The following is a 17,732-nucleotide window of genomic DNA, read 5'->3' on the forward strand; positions in this document are numbered from 1 at the left end:
TGTCTGATTGAGCCAAACAAGACCCACGGAGGGGCACTGCAGGAGATGAGAACAACAGCCACCTCCCGGGGGCGTGAGGATCAAACGAGTTATATACACAGAGATGCTGACAGAGGACGTGACACATGCCGGCCCCCTTCTCTCCATCCCAGGAAAAAATACCTGTCTTTGGGATCTTCCCGTTTTTTCCTTGGTGGAGAAAGGCCTGCCTCTGGCTTCCAATCAGAACAGTTAAGCCCTTTTTCTTTCTTCGCTTTGTCTCTCTCCTCTCTTTTTTCTCCTTTGGGGGGTCCAGGGGAGTCTGGAAATGAAAGCACGACATTGTTCTCAAAGTCACCTCTGTCTCAGCAGATCCCCGCGGGACTTGGGGGAGGGAGGAGCAAAGGGCAGGGGCAGGAACAGTCGCCCATGCCTCCGACACACATGCACACACGCAAGAATACATTTATACCACGTGCCATCTGTGTGCAAATCCACGCTCACACAGCGAGACAGAAAGACGTCTGCACACAAATGTGTGTATGTAGACATGTGCTGTATACATCCACGCGCGAGCACACAGAAATACATACACAGATAGGCACACGCACACAAAAACTCACACGTCTACAAATGTTGCATTTGTGTAGACAAACACGGGCATTCCCCACTTACAAGGTCACCTGTCATTTGTCAAGTCATTCAACAAACATACAGAGTGCCTGCTATACGCCCGGCATGGTCCCCTCCCAGGGACTGGGAGCAAAACACAGCCAGAGTCAAACTTGTCCCCTCTCACCCAGCAGCCGCTTCCAGTTTTTGATGAGGACTTTGGCCAAAGACACCACCTCCTTGTCTGAGCAGTGCTTGCGGACCCCGTTAACGGCGACTCCAATCCTGGTTGTCTGCAAAGCGAGAGGGTCAGGGGCTGGTCTTGGCACGGACACACAGGATGGGCTGCCCTAGCTGGCAAGTCCTGCCCTGGCTCCGCACCCTCTTTCCCCAGCCCCAGCCCCAGCCTCTCCGGGGCCTCAGCCCTAACCCGTGGCTGGGGTCACAGCCCTGGTTGTGGCTCTCCGTGAGGTCCGGTGCCCAAGGCCCAGCCCTGTGCACTGACGGATGACTGCAGCTTCGGTGAAAAGCTGCGGCAGTGGTGGTTTGGGCTGCTGCTGATGACCCCTCACCATTTCCACCTCCTGGTGTCTTTGAGTTCAAGCTTCAGCTTAAGACACAGCTCTGGCTACTGCAGCTTGGATCTGTGTTGATTTTTTTCAGGGCCAAGAGCTTCTGGTAATGCTTGGGGGCTGTGGGGGTGACACGGGGAGGATCTAAAACTGGGTGACTTTTCCTTCTCCCTGCATCACTGGCCCCTTGGATCCCACAGCCCCAGGGCCTGAGGAATTGGGGTATTCAAGGAAAGCAAACCGATCTTTCTCACAGACCCAGAGGACCCCTCTGCGTGAAAGGTGCCCTGCCCCCATCTAAATGCCTCAGTCTCCACCCTCAGAGCCCAAGACCTCCGCTGCCCCTGGTCCTCCCCTTAGAAATTCCTCCCAGACTCCACCTTGGAGGTCTCCCCCCGCCCCGTCTTTTCCTGCCCCATCCCCAGGCACTGCCCCCGAGGCTTCCCACCCCCGCCCCACCTGGAGTAGCTGGATGGACATCTGACAGCTGTTCAGCTTCTTCAGAAGGTCGAGGGCCCCTTCCTGTGGGAGGCCACAAGGTGAGGACGGAGGACATAGGTTCTGCGCCGGGCCCCTTTCTGACATTGTGTGGTGTCGGTGGGAAAGAGGGGTGCAGGAGGTAGGGGGAGATTGCCCCAGCAACAGGATATAGGGAGACAAGTGGCTGAAGGCCAGGCAAGGGACAGAAAGAGACAGAGAGACAGAGGCAAAAGATTCTGCCCCAGACCAGCTCTCTAACTTCACCTCCCACCACCCAGCTGGCCTCTCGCCCTTCTGAACGGGGCCCAGCCCTAACCGCTCACCCTGACCCCTGCCACTCGTTCTGCTGTTCCTTCTACTGGCCATGCGTGCCCATCTCGCCTCTAAGATTAATCACTGTGGCTTCTTGTTACTGCTTCTGTGTCTACCTCCTCATCCTCCCGCTTCCTAACTGGGAGCTTCTGCACAGTGAGGGCCATGGCTTTTTTTTTTTTTTTACAGCTTTATTGAGGTGTAAGTGACATGCAACGAACCGCACGTTTGACGTTTGTGTACGCCCAGGGAACCACCACCACAATCAAGATAAGAACATAACCATCACCCCCCAGTTTCCTTGTGCCCCTTTGTAACCTACCCTCCCTGTACCCCAACCCAGGCCCAGGCCACGACGATTCTGTTTTCTGTCACCTAGAAGCATTTGCATTTTAAAGAATTTCATATAAAGAGTACTGCAATGGGCCTTCTCATCTGGCTTCCTCCACTCAGGGTAACTGAGATTTATCCACGTTGCTGCGTAGATCGATAGTTCTTTTTATTACTGAGTTGTTTTCCATTGTAGAGACGCACCACAATTTGCTTATCCATTCACCTGTTTGTTTTAACTTAAAACGATTTTTTAAAGTTTATTTATCTAAGTGATCTCTACACCCAACATGGGGCTCGAACTCACAGCCCTGAGATCAAGAATCGCACACTCCTTCGACTGAGTCAGCCAGGCTCCGCCATCCATCCACCTGTTGATGGGACTTGGGCTAGCCTCCAGTTGGGCCTACCACAAATAAAGCTGCCAGGAACATTCATGTACAAGTCCTTGTGTGGACATACGCTCTCATTTCATTTCTCTTGGGTAAGGAGGACTGTTTTAATCTCTGAAACGTCAGGGTTTAGCACACAGCCCAGTGTTTCCTGAGTGAATGAATAAAGCAGAGAGCGGAAGGTGGGAAGGGAGGGGGTGACGGGAGGAAAGGAGCCTCAGATCTGAAAATCTGCTGGCTGTCAGGCCCTGGGCCACCCATGCCCCATTTCAGCCTTCTCTTTCCTGCACCCACTTCCTAGAGGCCAGCCCCGCCCCCTGGCCTGAGATGGGTTCCCTGGGGAGCACCAGCTGACTGTGTCCTGTATGCCCCTTGCCCTGGTCTCACTGTGTGGTTCCAGCAGCCAACGCCCGCCCTGCCAGGCTTCCTTGCCAGGACCACATCCCAAGGGGTGCCCTCTGTCAGCCCTCAGCCTCCCTTGGAACGTGGGTTAGCAGTATGTTTCTGGAGGCGTGACCTGTGGATGTGCACGCCTGCGTGTAACCCTGCACGCATGGACCACCAATGAAAGGCTTGCTCTGTGCTGGGCACTGCTCTAAGTATCTCACCTGCATTAGTTCCTTTAACTCTCACACTGGCCCTGCGAGGTAGGTACTGTTACAACTCTCATTCTTACTGAATTATTACCCCATTTTCACAAATGAGCAACCCAAGAAACAGGGAGATTAAATAATTTGCCCAAAGTTACAAGGCATCGAGCTGGGATTCAAACTCAGGCCTTTCAGCTCTAACCTGTGTAAGTATGGACGAAAAGCTGTCTAGATGTGTGTAGTTATGGAATATCAACGTGAGTAGGTGTGGTGCCATGTTGGTCAACATTCAACACCCAGCTCTCAAAGGAAAAAAAAAAAAAAAAAAACCCGCCTGATTTGTAGGTCAATTTCAAGCTACCAATATGCTGTCACTGAACTAAAAGGAGGCACTGGGAAGAAATGTACCCTATCATGCCGTTATACTAGGATTTCCACCATATTGATATAACAGAACCTCTAGACCATGGAGAGTGAAATGTAGTAAAATAGTGAAATGTAGTAAAATAATTAGAAGTGATGACTTTGGAGTGTGTATTACCTTTGTTTTTATTTTTTTAATTTTTAAATGTCCTTTGTTTTTAATACGATTTATTTAACTGGAAGCATATCATTTAATTTTTAAAATAATGGCTCTACACAGGGAACATAGTCAATGGTATTTTTAATTTTTTTATGTTTTATTTTATATTTGAGAGAGAGAGAGACAGAGCATGAGCAGGGGAGGGGCAGAGAGAGAGAGACAGAGACAGAGACAGAATCTGAAGCGGGCTCCAGGCTCCAAGCTATCAGCACAGAGCCCGACGTGGGGCTCAAACTCACGAGCAGTGAGATCATGACGTGAGCCAAAGTTGGATCACCTTTGCCTAAGGTGCCTGACGCCTAAGCCACCAGGTGCCCCTAGTCAATGGTTTTAACAGCATTTGTATGGTGACAGATGGTAGGTAGCCACACCTGTGGTAAGCACAGCATAGCATATAGAGTTGATGAATCACTATGTTGTACACCTGAAACCAAAGTGGCAATGCGCGTCAACGCTAATCAACTAAAAAAATAAAATAAAATAATGGCTGTATTTAACAACCAGCTTGCAAAATTCCTGAAAAAACCAACAATGGACATTAAGCGGATTCCAGCTCACCACGGGGTGTGCATCTCTGAATGTCACGCTGTACAACTGGGTCATGTTGGAGAATAGCCAGGAGCCTCAGTGCAGCCGGACTTGCGAAGCCGTGTGCAAGAGCTGACTTGGGTGTCTGTCTGTGTACAGGGATGGGATATGCAGCGAGCAGTATCTTTAGTCCGTGTGTGGAGCTGTGTAAATGCAGCTGGAAGCACAGTGTGTCTGTTTGTCTCTGTGGGAGATGCCTGTGATGTGAAACTGTGGCTGTTTGCTAAGTCCGTAACTTTGCAAGTATGGGGGTAGCTGTGCTGTGCACGCATGCGTGTCTTTCTGTAAACATACGGGTCCGTGTATCTATCATGTCAGTATCTATCATGTCAGTACCAGTGCCACGACTCACATGCAGTTATGTGTATAGATGCTTGTCTAGCTATTGCTGTGTGTGGCTATGTTTGTTGCGTGTAATTATGTGTATGCGTAGCTGTGACTGTTTGGTGTATGTCTGAAGCTGCTCCAGTTGGTGCACACGCACAGCGTCTGACAAAAGCCCTGAGAAAGTTGCTGGGACTTCAGTAATTGGCAGTGAACCCCAGGCCTGAGCTGCAACGTGGAGGATCCGTCTTCTTACAGGAAGTGTGTCCTCCTCTCCCTAACCACTGCTGGGCGGGCCCACTTTTGCTCCCAGAGCAGTCTCCACCTCCGTCGGCCACAGGCCCAGAGCTCTGTGCCCACCCAGATGCTGCCAAGAGCCCAGGCGCAGACGTGGCTGCAGACGAGCTCTGTGCTACAGAGACCCTGTGGCCAGGCTTGCCTCTTTCCGGGAGACAGCTCTGGGTACTTCCTCAGGAATCCATCCCCCAGGGACACAGTTTCCTCTTCCCATTTCACAGAAGAGGGAATCGAGGCCCAGAGAGGGAAGCAGAGTGGTGAGCATAGGGCCATAAAAGGAGCGAGAGGGAACCCAGGGCAGGTGGCTTCCTCCTCAGCCAGAGCTCTACTCCCCAAAACTGCCTTTCCTCAGGTGTCCCGGCCTCCCCCACCCCGCCCCGGAGCCCAGAATCTCATGGCTCAAGTCTGGAGTCAGCAAGGGACAGGACTGTGATGTGGAATTGAGCTCAGAAGACCCGGGCTGAGCTCCGTCACCCCCAGTTGGGAAAGTGCCCTCTGACTTGAGGCTCAGTTGCACTGGTTTTGGAGGATCCCGGCACGGGGGGGTGGGTGGAGGCTGCGAATGTGTGGGTGAGGGGGTTCCCAGCACTCGGCAGGTTTCTGTGCCCCTCCTGGCTGTGCAAAAGCAGGCGTCATTCTCTAACTCTTACCCAGCACTAGTTCAAGTCCTCCAGGAGGATTTACATCTCTCTACCCTCACCACTGCCAGCAGAGGCACTCCTGCCCAGGAGACAGATAATCTCGTATCTTCCTTACAGATGAGGAAACTGGTAACTCTGGCCTTTGTATGGACACCAACTCATTGTCTACACCAGGGTAGCCTGACACTCCATGGGACTCCTCCATCTTCCCTGCTCTAAAACTTCTCTTAGGTCCATCCCTTCCCCCAAGCTCCTAGAGTCACATCTAGAATGGGCTGGAAAGGCAGGTCCTGTTCCAGCACCTGGCTATGGAAGATGGGACTGGGAGGGCCCTGGTACAGGGTGAGGTGGGGGGACAGGCCCATGGGCTACCCTCTCCTCTCTTCCTTCTCTGGGTGTGCCCAGACCCTCGCAGACCCAAGGCCAAGTTTGCTCTGGCCAGGCAACCCGGTGGCCTCCAGCTTGAGGCAAAGATCAGGGAGAGGATCAAACATTAACTTCAAGTCGGCCTGAGAGTCCAGGTATCCGCAGGTAGGGCCCTCAGTCCTGATTCCCCTCTGGGTCCGGCTCCCCCTCCCCCGGCCCCCCGACAGCCCAGGCCTCCAGCCCGTCCCCCCTTCCCCCCCCTAGGGCGCAGCGGCTGCCCAGCACCTGTTCGGCCCCCGCCTGCCCGGGGCCCCACCCTGCGGCCAAGTTAAGGGAAAGTTGCAAATAGAACCGCTCCTGGCGCCCCAAGCTGTGAGGTTGTGGGATCGGAGGTCCCTTGCTGCTCTCCTCCAGATCCGCTACCGGGGTGAGGGATAGAGGCGGCTCAGCACCCCACATCAGCTCAAGTTTCTTTGCCCCTTCTCGGGCCATCCAGGATTTTGTAAACCATCCCCCCTCCCCCGTTCCCCTTTCTCCCCCGCCCCGCTGTCGCCGCCGCTCCCCTGGCTTTGCACACGCCGCCGTGAGTCCCCGGACTCTGAAAGTCCTTTTCCAGGTCCTGGTCTCTTCGCTCGCTTTCCCGGGCCCTGCAGAAGCTACCCAGCGCCCCCGAACCCCACTTGTCCAGAGGGGCATGCACAAGCCTCGTCTTTGCGGTCCCGCAAGATCCTGCCCCCAGCGCCCTGGGCCGTGCACACACCCACCCTGGGGTCCCCAGCAGTCCCCAAGGGGCGCTGAGCCCTGCGTCAGCCGCGCCTCCCTCGAGTCCCGCACGCGCCTCCCGGGCGCGCCGCCAACACGCGCCCCCGGGACACCAGGCTCGCACGCGCCGCGCCTCCTGGGGGCGGGGGCTGTGGCCCAAACTCTGCAGCCTCACCGTGTTCTTCCTGGCCACCATCTTCTCCAGCTTTCTGGCGATCCTCAGCAGCTCCTCTTCCTGGCCCATGCTGGCGCACGACGCCCGGCGGGGCGAGGGGCGCCGGGGCTGCGGAAGGCGCAAAGGCCGAGGGCGCGCGCAACCGCGCGGGGCCCCAAACCCACACGACACACACGCCTGCGGGGGCGGGGCGGGGCTCTCCCCCCACACCCCTCTCGGCCCGCCCGCCTCTCGACCGCAGGGGGAGGGGTGACGTGCACTAAATATAGACTTCAAGGACTCGCCCGGGCAAAGTTTGCCCGCGCCGGCGGGCCTGGCCTGCGGAGAGGGACGGGGCTTCGAGAGAGCGCCCGCCACCTGGGCCCTTCTGCCGAAGGGAGATTTGGGAAGGAGTGCTCTCTGGCAAGTGGGGAGGCCGTGGTCCCCGGACCCAGGAGGCAGTCGCGGCGCGGAGGGCGCCTGAGGGTGCCCCGGGCGCTCTAGGAGGAGTCCTGGCTCCCGCGTCGGTGCACGATCGCAGCTCAAAGCGGGACCTAGCTCCGCGCCTATGCCCAGGTGCAGGCATCTTGGTGCCCTCGGATTATATTTCGTGCACGATCGTTAAATCCAGCTCTGCTGTACCCCCTGCTCACTCATTCGTGCACATGGCCTGGGGACACGCGTGTATCCAGGCCCTCTGTTTCTATTTTGTTTGTTGCAGTGAGGTTTTTGCATTTCTAACAAGCTCCCGGGAGCGCAACGGGCGGAGCGGCCTCCAGGACTGCTCTCTGAGTAGCGAGGGTTTGGGAGATACTTAGGTGCACCCGGCTTTGAGAAATCCTGACCCAGGTGCGTGGGTGCCCTTTATTCAGGGTCAGGCCACTGCCTCCCTACTGGGATTGGGTCTGGAAGGGTCATCTCGGGTGAAGGGAAGGAAGCAGAATTGTGCCCCCACAGCTGTGCACACATCTGGATTCCAGTGGAAGGACCTTCCAAGTATCCCCAGCAGACCCAGGAAAAGTCCTAAACTAGTGAGCTTAATTGACACAAAGTGATCCTTGTGCGGGAGAGAGGCTTTAAGGGACCTGAGAGGGAAGCATGAAAAGTGGTTCATAGTGTGTACAGAGTCGGGCACTGTGGCATGGGGTGTTCAGTGACATCTCCAGACTTTCTTGACAAAACTCTAGAGAACCCTGACCCAGCCTCGGTCACAACTCATGGGCTTCTGACTGCTGCTGTGTGGCCTGGGACTTCGGTAGGAACGGGCAGGTTTTTCTTTCATTCAACAAATGCTTTTTGAGTGTCCAAGCAACAAACAAGACAGACTAGTCCCAGCAAGTTTGAGATTGAGTCTATGGGCAAGAAAAAGCCTAAGCACATTTGGACACAATCAATTCCATATGATCACAACTGGGGCGAGGGTCAGGAAGAAGGGGAGGATACTTGAAGAACACATCTGAGGGGACCTGCACCAGTTGAGGTGTCATCTGCTCTGAAGCAGTGAAGTTTAAACTTTGGGCAGAAGTGCAGGGTGGGAGTTGAGGGGAGGAGGAAGGGAGTGTTTGTGTAAGAGATGGAGAGACATTCATTCATTCAACGTGTATTTATTGAGCACCTGCTATGTGCCAGGCAGTTCTAGCCCTGAGCATCCAGAGAGGAACAAAACAGTCCTCCTGGAGTTCTGAATGTGCAAAGCTTAGCGATGGGGGTGTGCTTGGCATGTCAGGGTTGGAGGAACTGAAAAACTGCTGGGGCTGTAGCACAGAGAGGTAGGTTGGGGGCAAACGGGGCAGGAAGCCAGAGGTGGGTGGGGTCTGACTACATTAGCAATGTGGACCACTTTGAGGTTAGACTTTTATCAGTTCGGTATGGGGGACAGTCTCTTGGCCAATTCCCAACCAACCTCTGGGTTGAAGGGACAGCCATCTAGTTATTCAGGATTACCCTTTTTTTTTTTTAAGTTTATTTATTTATCGAGAGAGAGAACAAGCAGGAGAAGGGCAGAAAGAGAGGGGGACAGAGGATCGGAAGCGGGTTCCGTGACGACAGCAGAGAGCCAGCACAGAGCCCTATGCAGGGCTTGAACTCATGAACCGCGAGGTCATGACCTGAGCCCATCTGACGCTTAATGGACTGAGCCACCCAGGCGCCCCAGGATTGCCTTTTTAAAAACAACATTTGATTTTCCTCAAACTTCCACACAGTTCCCACCCTGAGTTGTAGGACATCAAAAGAAGCCAAGATTCCTACATCATCGGGACTCAAAGGACCCTAAGAAAACATTGAGTGCAACCTTTTCATTGTATGGGTGGGAAGCCTGAGGCTTAGAGGAGCCCAGGGCTGCACTGCTCAGCCATATTAGACACCGTTGGTACCCACCATATTCCCTCTGTCTACCTATCCTCACTTGGAGGTCACAGCAGGCAATTCCCGGATGCACATCCAACACCTTCCCACGTGCCCTGAATGAGGGTTCAGAGCAGGCTGGAGGTGCTTGGGAATGGACACCCCCCAGGAAGGACCCCGCAACCAGTGGGAGACCAGACTTGGTGGTAAACACACCAATTTTTTCACTTTCAGTGGGACAACTTGAAGACATGTTCTTATATATTTATTTACTTTTTAAGTAATCTCTATGCCCAACACGGGCCTCGAACTCTCAGCCCTGAGATCGAGAGTCGCACACTCCACTGATCGAGCCAGCCAGGAGCCTGAAGATATGTTCTAATCAATACAGTCCCCAAGATAAGTCCTAGTTGTTCCCAGTGGTAGCCCCTCATTAATATAACTTCTATTGCGTTTGACCTACATAGGTTCCACTCCCTACTTCCTTATTATGTTTCCTGGGGTCACCTCACAATAAACTATTGGTCCCCAAAGCTTTTGTCTCAGGGAAAGTCAAATTGAGACAAGGGCTGTGGCAGACCTCAACTACGAGTCTCCTGACTCCCCGTCCAACAGGCTTTCTCTGCACCAGTGTTTCTTAACCTGGAAACCACTAGCATTCTGGATGGGATAATGCATTGTTGTGGGGCTGACCTGTGTATTGCAGGATGGTGACCAGTATCTCTGACCTCTAGCCACTAGATGCCAGCAGCGCCTTCCAGTTGGGAACAGTCAAAAAAAAAAAAAAAAAAAAAGTCTCTGCATTGCCAAACGTCCCTTGGGGCAAAATCATCCCTGTTCTACACCAGGCCCAGCTCCCTTAGCAGGTCCAGAGAAAGAGTTCCAGGCCCTAGAATTCCCACCCCCTTCCCTAATGCTCTTCAGATCACATAAATGAAACCACTGGAATTTAATAAAACAAAAATCTTTTATTAGAGATGAGTGAAATAACAAGTCTGAGATGAACAAAACCAGACACTGGAGGCTCAGAAGACAACCCTGCTCCTGTGGGATCCCAGACCAGTCAGGTCTCCATCCAGGGTAAACAGTTCAGCCTCCTGGGCCAGACTGCTTCGTTGGCCATTGGCACCCTCCAGCCTCTTCTGTTTGGCCTGGCCCATCCTTGCCAGGGCCTCATGCCCAGTGCCCATAAAGCTGTTAGAGATTGATGATGGCTTAAGTGTACCTGTTTTCTAACATGGGGCTGAAAGTCATGGTGGAATTTCTGGCAAGGGGAAGGAGAAACTTTATTTCCTGCTCTCCCTTCCTATTATTTTCCTTCCTCCTTTCTTAGCTCTTTCCTCCCCCAAGACTGGAAGGCTCCTGAGTTGACCGAAGAAAAAGGAGAGAAGTGAAAATCGGTCATCTCCGACCATTCCTTTTCTTCCTGCTAAATCAAGGAGAGTAGGCAAATGGGGGTTACTCCTAGTCTACCTCCCGGCTGGGGAATATAACAGAGGTGCCTGGGAAGGCTGCGCTGTCCCTTGAAAGGAGTACTCTTCAGAGTATTTACTTAACAGCCAGTTCAGCATGAGCACTGGCCAAGCAGAAGGCACGCAAGCTATAGACAACTGCAGGGTCTCATCGGTGTAAGCCAGCCGACTGTCTGCCCCTGGGCCGAGGACCATCCCCTGGGATCTAGCCCTGCCCATTCCCAAGCCCAGCCTTGGGGACCAGCTTCCTAGCAAGGGACCACATCTGCAAGACCCTTGTCTTACTTGTGTGACATCTGGACATAGAGAGAAACTCAGGAAAGGAGTCCTAGACTAATGAATGTCCAAGAAGGCAGCCCTTTGTCTGGTAGAATCCCTGGTCTGGACTTGAAGCATGAGGGTAGGCCGGCCTTACTCTTACGGAGCCCCCAGACTGAGAGAAGAAGCAGAGTTCTGGTCTGATGAGAGACTGAGCATTCTCAAGATGGAGAGTAGCTCAAGAATCTCAGACCCAGCCCTCTGGCTCCCTGGCCTCTGGGCAGTGATGGGATAGAGAGGAAGGAGCCACCATTAGCCCTAACGTGGGCCCAGTGTCCTGGGCAAGGGGTATGGGTCCACGGCAGGGAGGAAGGCCAGCCAAGGAGGCACAAGGGACAGAGACAGCAAGACCCAAGGGAACGGACGCCTCAGTTCCCCAGTCTTGCGGGTTCAAGTCCTAGCTCTGAACATTGGGGCCCAAACATGAGGGTAGTTCGGGCATGCAAAGGCCAGCAAGGAGCTAGTCTTGCAAAAGCTGTGCAGAGTTTCCAGGAGAACCCCCCTTCTTGAGCCCTCTCCTTCAGTGAAGCCAACCTGGGGATAGAAGAATGAAAATTGATAGTTTCTAAGTACCTATATTATATATTTAAAAAAAATTAATGTTTATTTATTTTTGAGAGACAGAGAGCAAGAGAGCGTGCAAGTGGGGCAGCGGCAGGGGCAGAGGGAGACACAGAATCCTAGGCAGGCTCCAGGCTCTGAGTGTCAGCACAGAGCCTGACGCAGGGCTCGAACTCATGAACCGCAAGATCATGACCTTTGCTGGAGTCGGACACTTAACCAACTGAGTCGCCCAGGCGCCCCGTCTAGGTACTTTTATTATATACCAGCTGTTTATCTCACTCGGTTTCACCACCGTCCTGTCATGGATGGATGAAATTATCCCCATTTAACAGACAATGAAACTGAGGCTTAAAGAAGTGAAGCCACTTTTCCAAGGCGTCCACACTCTGAAGCCCGGCCTCTTCTTAGCATGCACGTCTCAACGACAAGTATCGGCTAAATGCTGGGTGACAGATACCTGGTTGTGGACACAGATTTGTGTCTGGTGCCTGACTTTGATACAGTGAGGGTGGCAATTCCTCAGAGAGACCCGGTTCCTGCCCCTGCTGCCTCCCGCTCCCAGCACTGACACCCACGGCCACCCCTGAGGAATCCCCGGGGGAACAAGGAACAAGCAGTTTTATTCTCAGCCCAACTGGCTCTGTCCTGTGCCCACTCCCAGTTCCTCAACTAACTATGGGTAGCTGTGAGAGGCTTCGTGATCCAGCAGAGAGAAGTCGGATTAAGGATGAGAGCCCTTGCCTGGTCCCTGTCACATGCCTCTGTGCCTGGGAGTTGGCAGTCTCAGCAGATTCCTACAAGGGGACAGTCGGGCACACTAAAGACTGGTACACAGCCACCCTAATCCTGCCTCATCTGCAGGGAGGTGAGACCTTCTCTGAGCCTCCAGCCTGGTTGACAGGGGCTCGCTCAGCCTTCCCGGAGAGAAGCCAGGGCTTGGGCATCACCACCTCTGCCATCCCTCAAGGCCTGGGCTCTCCCCAGCTGCATGTGTCCTGGGCTGTGGTGGGAAGGGCAGGCACTGACCAAGCTGCGGCCACCTGCTCTCATATGTACCCCAGTCATGGGGAGAGGTCCCCCACCCCAACCGTCTCCCGTTGACCCCCTCTGCCTCCCACGTGTCCTGCCACCGCCCCTCAAACCATGGTCCCAGAGCTCATACCGGCGTGTTCCTTCTGCACAGAGGCTGCCTGGCTGAGGGACAGTCTTCCAGGCTCCGGCCCACCCCGCCGGTAGGAGCGGGTGCTCTCGGAGCTGGAAGGCAGGGAAAGGCCAATGTGACCTCACACTGAGAGCCCCTTAGTGTGGGGGAAAAGAGCTCAGGTATAGGCTGGGGCCTAAGCAGGTGGGTAGAGAACCCCTCGAGGCCCCCGGGCTTAGAACTGACTCCCGAGGGCTCTGGAGACTTCCCCGTATCTACCCCCCAAACTGCAAACTGAAAGGGCTTGTTTCCAGGGAAGGGAGGACTGGATCCTGCGCTGGAGGTGGGAACACAGCAGAGATCCCACTGAGAGCCTCCCGACTCCCGCCTCTAGACAGGAGGGACTAAGCCTTCACTTGGCCTCCAGCAGTCTGGGTCTCAGGCTCCTTCCCAGACTCAGGAGCAGGTGTGTGAGGGGCAAGGGGCCCACTCACCCTCCGCTCAAGGGCAAGCATTCTGTGTTAGTCATGGGCCTCAGAGCAGGGAGGTATCCCAGGCCTTAGGTAGGCACCACGGACAGGTGGGGAAATACATGATGTGCAGAGGGAGGGGGGAGACTTGCCCAGCTGGGCCCTCACCTGAACTTGACCGGGGGATACATCTCCGTGGGGGTGGTTCCAGATGTCAGGCTGGGGCGGGAGGGGCCCGGGGGCTCCCAGAGGCCCTCCTCAGAGCTCGGTGGGGGGGTTTGGCTGGGACCTCCAGCTTCCCCAGGGCTTGTGAGGCCGGAGGGGGTGGAGGCTGGACTGCCCAGGCTCTCAGGGGCCCCAGAAGGCTCTAAGCTCAGGCTGGGGACTTCGGAACGATCTAGAATCAGAAATGATAAAGCCTGTCTTTACCACTTACTCTGTTCTCAATTCAAAGCAGTCCTTGGCCTCAAGGGTCTATGGCTGTCCCCACTCCCGGATGCCACCCACCTCCCCGGTGGTCCCCTTCAGCTCCTCCCCACCATGCCCAGTCTCATTTGCTATGATGGCCAGGCCACACCGATGCACTTTTGGCTTCTACCCCTCCTGCCCCTCAGTCTCAGTCTGGACTCTTCTGCTCATTCCCCAGGCTCAACGCAGATGCTACCCAGACAGGATGCCTTCCTCAACCACTCCCCAGTCCCAACAGGACACGCTCCCTCCCTCCCCTGAGCTCCCAGAACAAGGCTGTTGGTTCTTTCAACGAACAGTTCTTGAGAAGAGCCAGGCGCTGTGCTAGGTGCAGGAGAAATACTAGTCAACGGAACACTCCTGTCCTCTTGAGATTTACATTCTTTGTGTGTGGGGGGGGCGGGGGCGGGGATTTACGTTCTATACCATTGTGTCTATTACTGTAATGAACTGCATTCCAGCTTCTATCTCCCCCACTAGACTGTGTCTCAGTGTAGCTCCCCAAATACTGGAGACACAGTGGATGGTCAATAAATGCTTCTCTCTCTTTTCATTTAAGGAAAGCATTGAAGAATTTGGAATAAGACAGACCCGGGTTTGAATCCCACATCGGGGACGTATTAGCTGTGGCGTTTGGGGGATGTTACTCCACACCTCTGCCCCTTTACCTGTAAGGGGGACACGATGACCTCTGCCTGACAAGAGACCATGAGGGTGATATGAGCTCACACACGCACCCTTAACTCAATGCGCTGGTGACAGTGAATGGTATGATGAGCATTTTTCTGGGCAGCCAGTCATACCTCCACTGGTATGTCCCACACGCCCTTGGACCATGGTCCGAGAAGGGTTTTTGACCGGCAAGGGCGGGGGGCAGGCCTCACTCTCGCTCTGAGGGGCAGCTGGTCCCAGGGTGGCGATGGCCTCGTACGTCTTGTTGCTGAGGTCGACCCTCCCGCTGGCCCAGCGGGTCTGGGCTGGGGGCTTCAGAGGGCAGCGCTGCAGGGGCAAAGGTATGGGAGAAAGGATGGTGTGGTTCCTCCAGTTCAGCCCTGCCCCTCCCCACAGCAGGTCCGATCTGGCTCTTTCCATCTGCTCTCTCGCGAAGGCCCGAGAGGTGGGGTGAGGACCCACCTTCTCTTCTTCCTCCTCGTCACTGTCGGAGCCAGGCTCTGTGGAGAGTCCCCAGGAGTAGTCCACGTGCAGAGGGAAGGCGAGGGTCCCCGCCTGGGCCTTCTCCAGCTGCCAAAAACAAAGCCTTGGCAGTTCAGAGGGTCAGGGGCTCAGCAGAGAAAGAGGAAGGGTCGGGGGCTTCCCCTCCTTTCCTAGACCTCACCAGCTCCTCACACTCCTTGTGCTGCTTCTTCCTGGCTATGTCCAGAGCTGTCTCTCCTGCCTCGTTCACTGTGAGGGGTAAAGTCAGGGGTCAGGGTCAAAAGACATTATAGGTTAGAGGTTAAGATGGGCCTCCGGAATCAGACTGCGCTTGAATCTCGGCTCTGCTACTTCCTGGCTGTGTGATCTTGGGCAAGTCACTTAGCCTCTCTGGGCCTTGATTTGCTCATCTACAAAATGAGTATAATAATACTCATACCTTTCTGATGAGGTTGTTGTGAGGCTCTTGTGCCAAGAGCACTTGGCCCCTTACCAGGCACATGTTAAACAGTAAATAAATAGTGGCTACTATAATCACTATTATTTGAACTCAGCTAATATTCATTTGCTTAAATACTTTCAGACACATTCTTTTTTTTTTTTTTATCTTCTTAGCAGCTCTACTTGGTCTGTGGTATTATACCCATTTTACACATGAGGAAGCTGAGGTTCAACAGATGAATGGACAGATCCCAAGGTCACAGAGGTGGTCAGAGGCAAGCTGGGATTAGGACCCAAGTCTGTCTGCAAAGCCCATGCTTGTTACCAGGGCTCTCCATCTGGGAAGAAGGCAGGAAGTGCCACACGAGGGGTAGTAAGGAACCGGAAGTCTGGCAGAGGAGGCGTCGGGGCCCCACCTGTGCCAACCGAAGCTCTCCCTTTCAGCAGCAGCTTGAGGCAGTCGGGCTGATTGTAGAGAGCAGCGCAGTGCACGGGACTGTTCCCGTCAGCAGCCTTGGCGTCCAGGTGACCTCTGGGGGTGGGGGGCCGGGGAGGAAGGAAGGGGAACAGACAGGCAAAGGGGTCAAAGTCAGGGGGGAAAAAGAGGGAAGGGGGAAGGGGAACGGAGAAGAGAAAGGAACAAGGGGGAGTATGAGGAGGTGGGCAGATGGGCAGGGAGGTTCTCACCCATTTTGGATGATGAAATCCACCAGGGGCAGGGAGGCCTGGGTGGCGACTCTGATAGCCAAGTGCAGGGCAAGCTGTCCAGGTGCCTGGGTACACAGCCACACCTCTGAGTTTCCCCCAGTCCACCTGCCCCCAATCCAGTATTACCCTCCTGAACTCTCGCTGCCCTGGACACCTCCCGACATAAAGCTGCCAGAACCCTGAGAGAGGAGACCACAGGGATGGAACGTGCTTGGGAGGGAGGTGACAGACCATTCGTTCACTGCTTCCTTCATTGGCTCTGCCTCCTCTTACCCCCAATAACAGGTACTTCCCAGCCTTGGTTCTTAGCCCTGGGCTCTCTCTGCTCCTCTCTCTCACTGGCCCCTTGAGACCTCAGCTAACCTCCTACTTTCAGCTCTATCACTCATGTGTAGGCTGTTCCAAATTCTTACCTCACCTAAGTGCTGCACCCTCGCTGCCCACTGGGAAGCCCCACCCACAAAGACATGACATTCGATTTTTTTCATGTACAGTCAGCAACTCCTGTCAATTTATCCATTCACATGTCTCTGATACCCTTCCCCTCTGACTCACCCCCTCCCGGCTCACTGGAGTCGCCAATGCAATAGCCTTCCCCGATCTACTCTGACGCACCCTTACCCATTTCCAAGGCTAGTCGAGGAAACAGAAAGATACTAATATTCATTGCACACATATTATATGCCTGGCCCTTTATATACATAACTTAATTCTCACTTCTACCCTGTGGGTGCTATCATCAACTCATTTTACAAATGAGAAAACGAGACTCAGAGAAGTTAAGTAACCTGCTCAAGATCACACAGCTTGGAAAAGCCAGACAGCCAGGAGTCTGGCCCAGGTCTGCTCGACTGAAGTGCTCGGTCCCATTTACCCCTCTGCCGGGTGGGATTTGAGCAGATGTCAGAGGCGGGGCAGGGGGTGAGGGGAATAGCTGATCCTGGAGAAAGGCTGGGGAGTATGAGAGAGCGGGTGGGGTATAAGTGGCCCTTGGGGGTGGTTCTCACCTGGCCCTCAGGCCCAGGCAGCAGCTGTCCAAAGTCCTGCCCGTTAGCGAAGGCCTCCAGTACTGACAGGAGGTCCCGGTTGCAAATGGCCGTCCGCAGTCTCTGAGGCTCGGGTGCGGACCGGCGGGCAAACCTGTGTTCCACGTACTTGGCCACAATATAGTCCCTGCGCGAGCTCCTGCCGAAGTCAACCACAATCTCAGAGCAAGGGCCGTTTCCACCCAGCTGACCCCTGGAACCCTCCCACAGGAGATACGGATCTCCTTTTCCCCAGAACCACGTCCTAGACCTTCCAGATCTGAGGCTCCCTTCTCCCCAGACTTCTGGTCCAAGACCCTCCTGAGACCACGGGAGCTGGAAAAGCAGAATCCCCAGCCAGGATGTCCCCCCTCCACCGGATAATCCCCTTACATGTCACTCTCAGCGGAGGGCTTAGGGCCTCCATGTGAGGGCAGCTGGGCCTCCATAACCTCATTGAAGCGAGTGTTTCCGATGTTCAACGCCAGCTGGGGTCGCAGGAAAGTGGTGGGGGTAAGACCGGTGGTTAGGACAGCGCCCCCTGGGGGACTGAGCCTCCGGAAGCCCCCCCCCCCCGCCCCACATCACCCCCTTCCCGGGGCGTCGGGATCCTGCCCCACCTCTCCAGGGCCCACAGTCTCA

At 54.6% G+C, this 17,732-nt stretch overlaps 2 protein-coding genes across 3 annotated transcripts in view; both read right to left on the reverse strand.

The window, feature by feature from the left end:
- The window catches only part of TCEA3 (transcription elongation factor A3), a 38,384-nt gene extending 31,233 nt beyond the window's left edge, over positions 1 to 7,151 (reverse strand). Inside the window, exons 1-4 of one of the 2 annotated variants that reach the window (XM_042996814.1) lie at positions 7,004 to 7,151; positions 1,623 to 1,685; positions 779 to 884; positions 163 to 301 (exon numbers count right to left, since the gene is read on the reverse strand). In XM_042996814.1, coding sequence (XP_042852748.1) covers positions 163 to 301; positions 779 to 884; positions 1,623 to 1,685; positions 7,004 to 7,072 — 377 coding nt within the window. In that variant the 5' untranslated portion in view covers positions 7,073 to 7,151. Of the gene's footprint in view, positions 1 to 162; positions 302 to 778; positions 885 to 1,163; positions 1,555 to 1,622; positions 1,686 to 7,003 lie in introns of those variants that run through there. The other variant, XM_042996815.1, reaches the window with a different exon arrangement.
- A 3,048-nt stretch (positions 7,152 to 10,199) lies between these two features.
- ASAP3 (ArfGAP with SH3 domain, ankyrin repeat and PH domain 3) overlaps positions 10,200 to 17,732 on the reverse strand; it is a 48,792-nt gene continuing 41,259 nt past the window's right edge. Inside the window, 12 exon segments of the mRNA XM_042996469.1 lie at positions 10,200 to 11,622; positions 11,625 to 11,652; positions 12,845 to 12,904; positions 12,906 to 12,936; positions 13,462 to 13,690; positions 14,565 to 14,760; positions 14,896 to 15,003; positions 15,098 to 15,165; positions 15,774 to 15,889; positions 16,045 to 16,130; positions 17,073 to 17,250; positions 17,484 to 17,578. Of these exon segments, the coding sequence (XP_042852403.1) occupies positions 11,579 to 11,622; positions 11,625 to 11,652; positions 12,845 to 12,904; positions 12,906 to 12,936; positions 13,462 to 13,690; positions 14,565 to 14,760; positions 14,896 to 15,003; positions 15,098 to 15,165; positions 15,774 to 15,889; positions 16,045 to 16,130; positions 17,073 to 17,250; positions 17,484 to 17,578 (1,239 nt within the window). The 3' untranslated portion in view covers positions 10,200 to 11,578.

Source organism: Panthera tigris, chromosome C1 (assembly GCF_018350195.1).
Source record: "Panthera tigris isolate Pti1 chromosome C1, P.tigris_Pti1_mat1.1, whole genome shotgun sequence".
In the NCBI taxonomy this organism is placed as follows: Eukaryota; Metazoa; Chordata; class Mammalia; order Carnivora; family Felidae; genus Panthera; species Panthera tigris.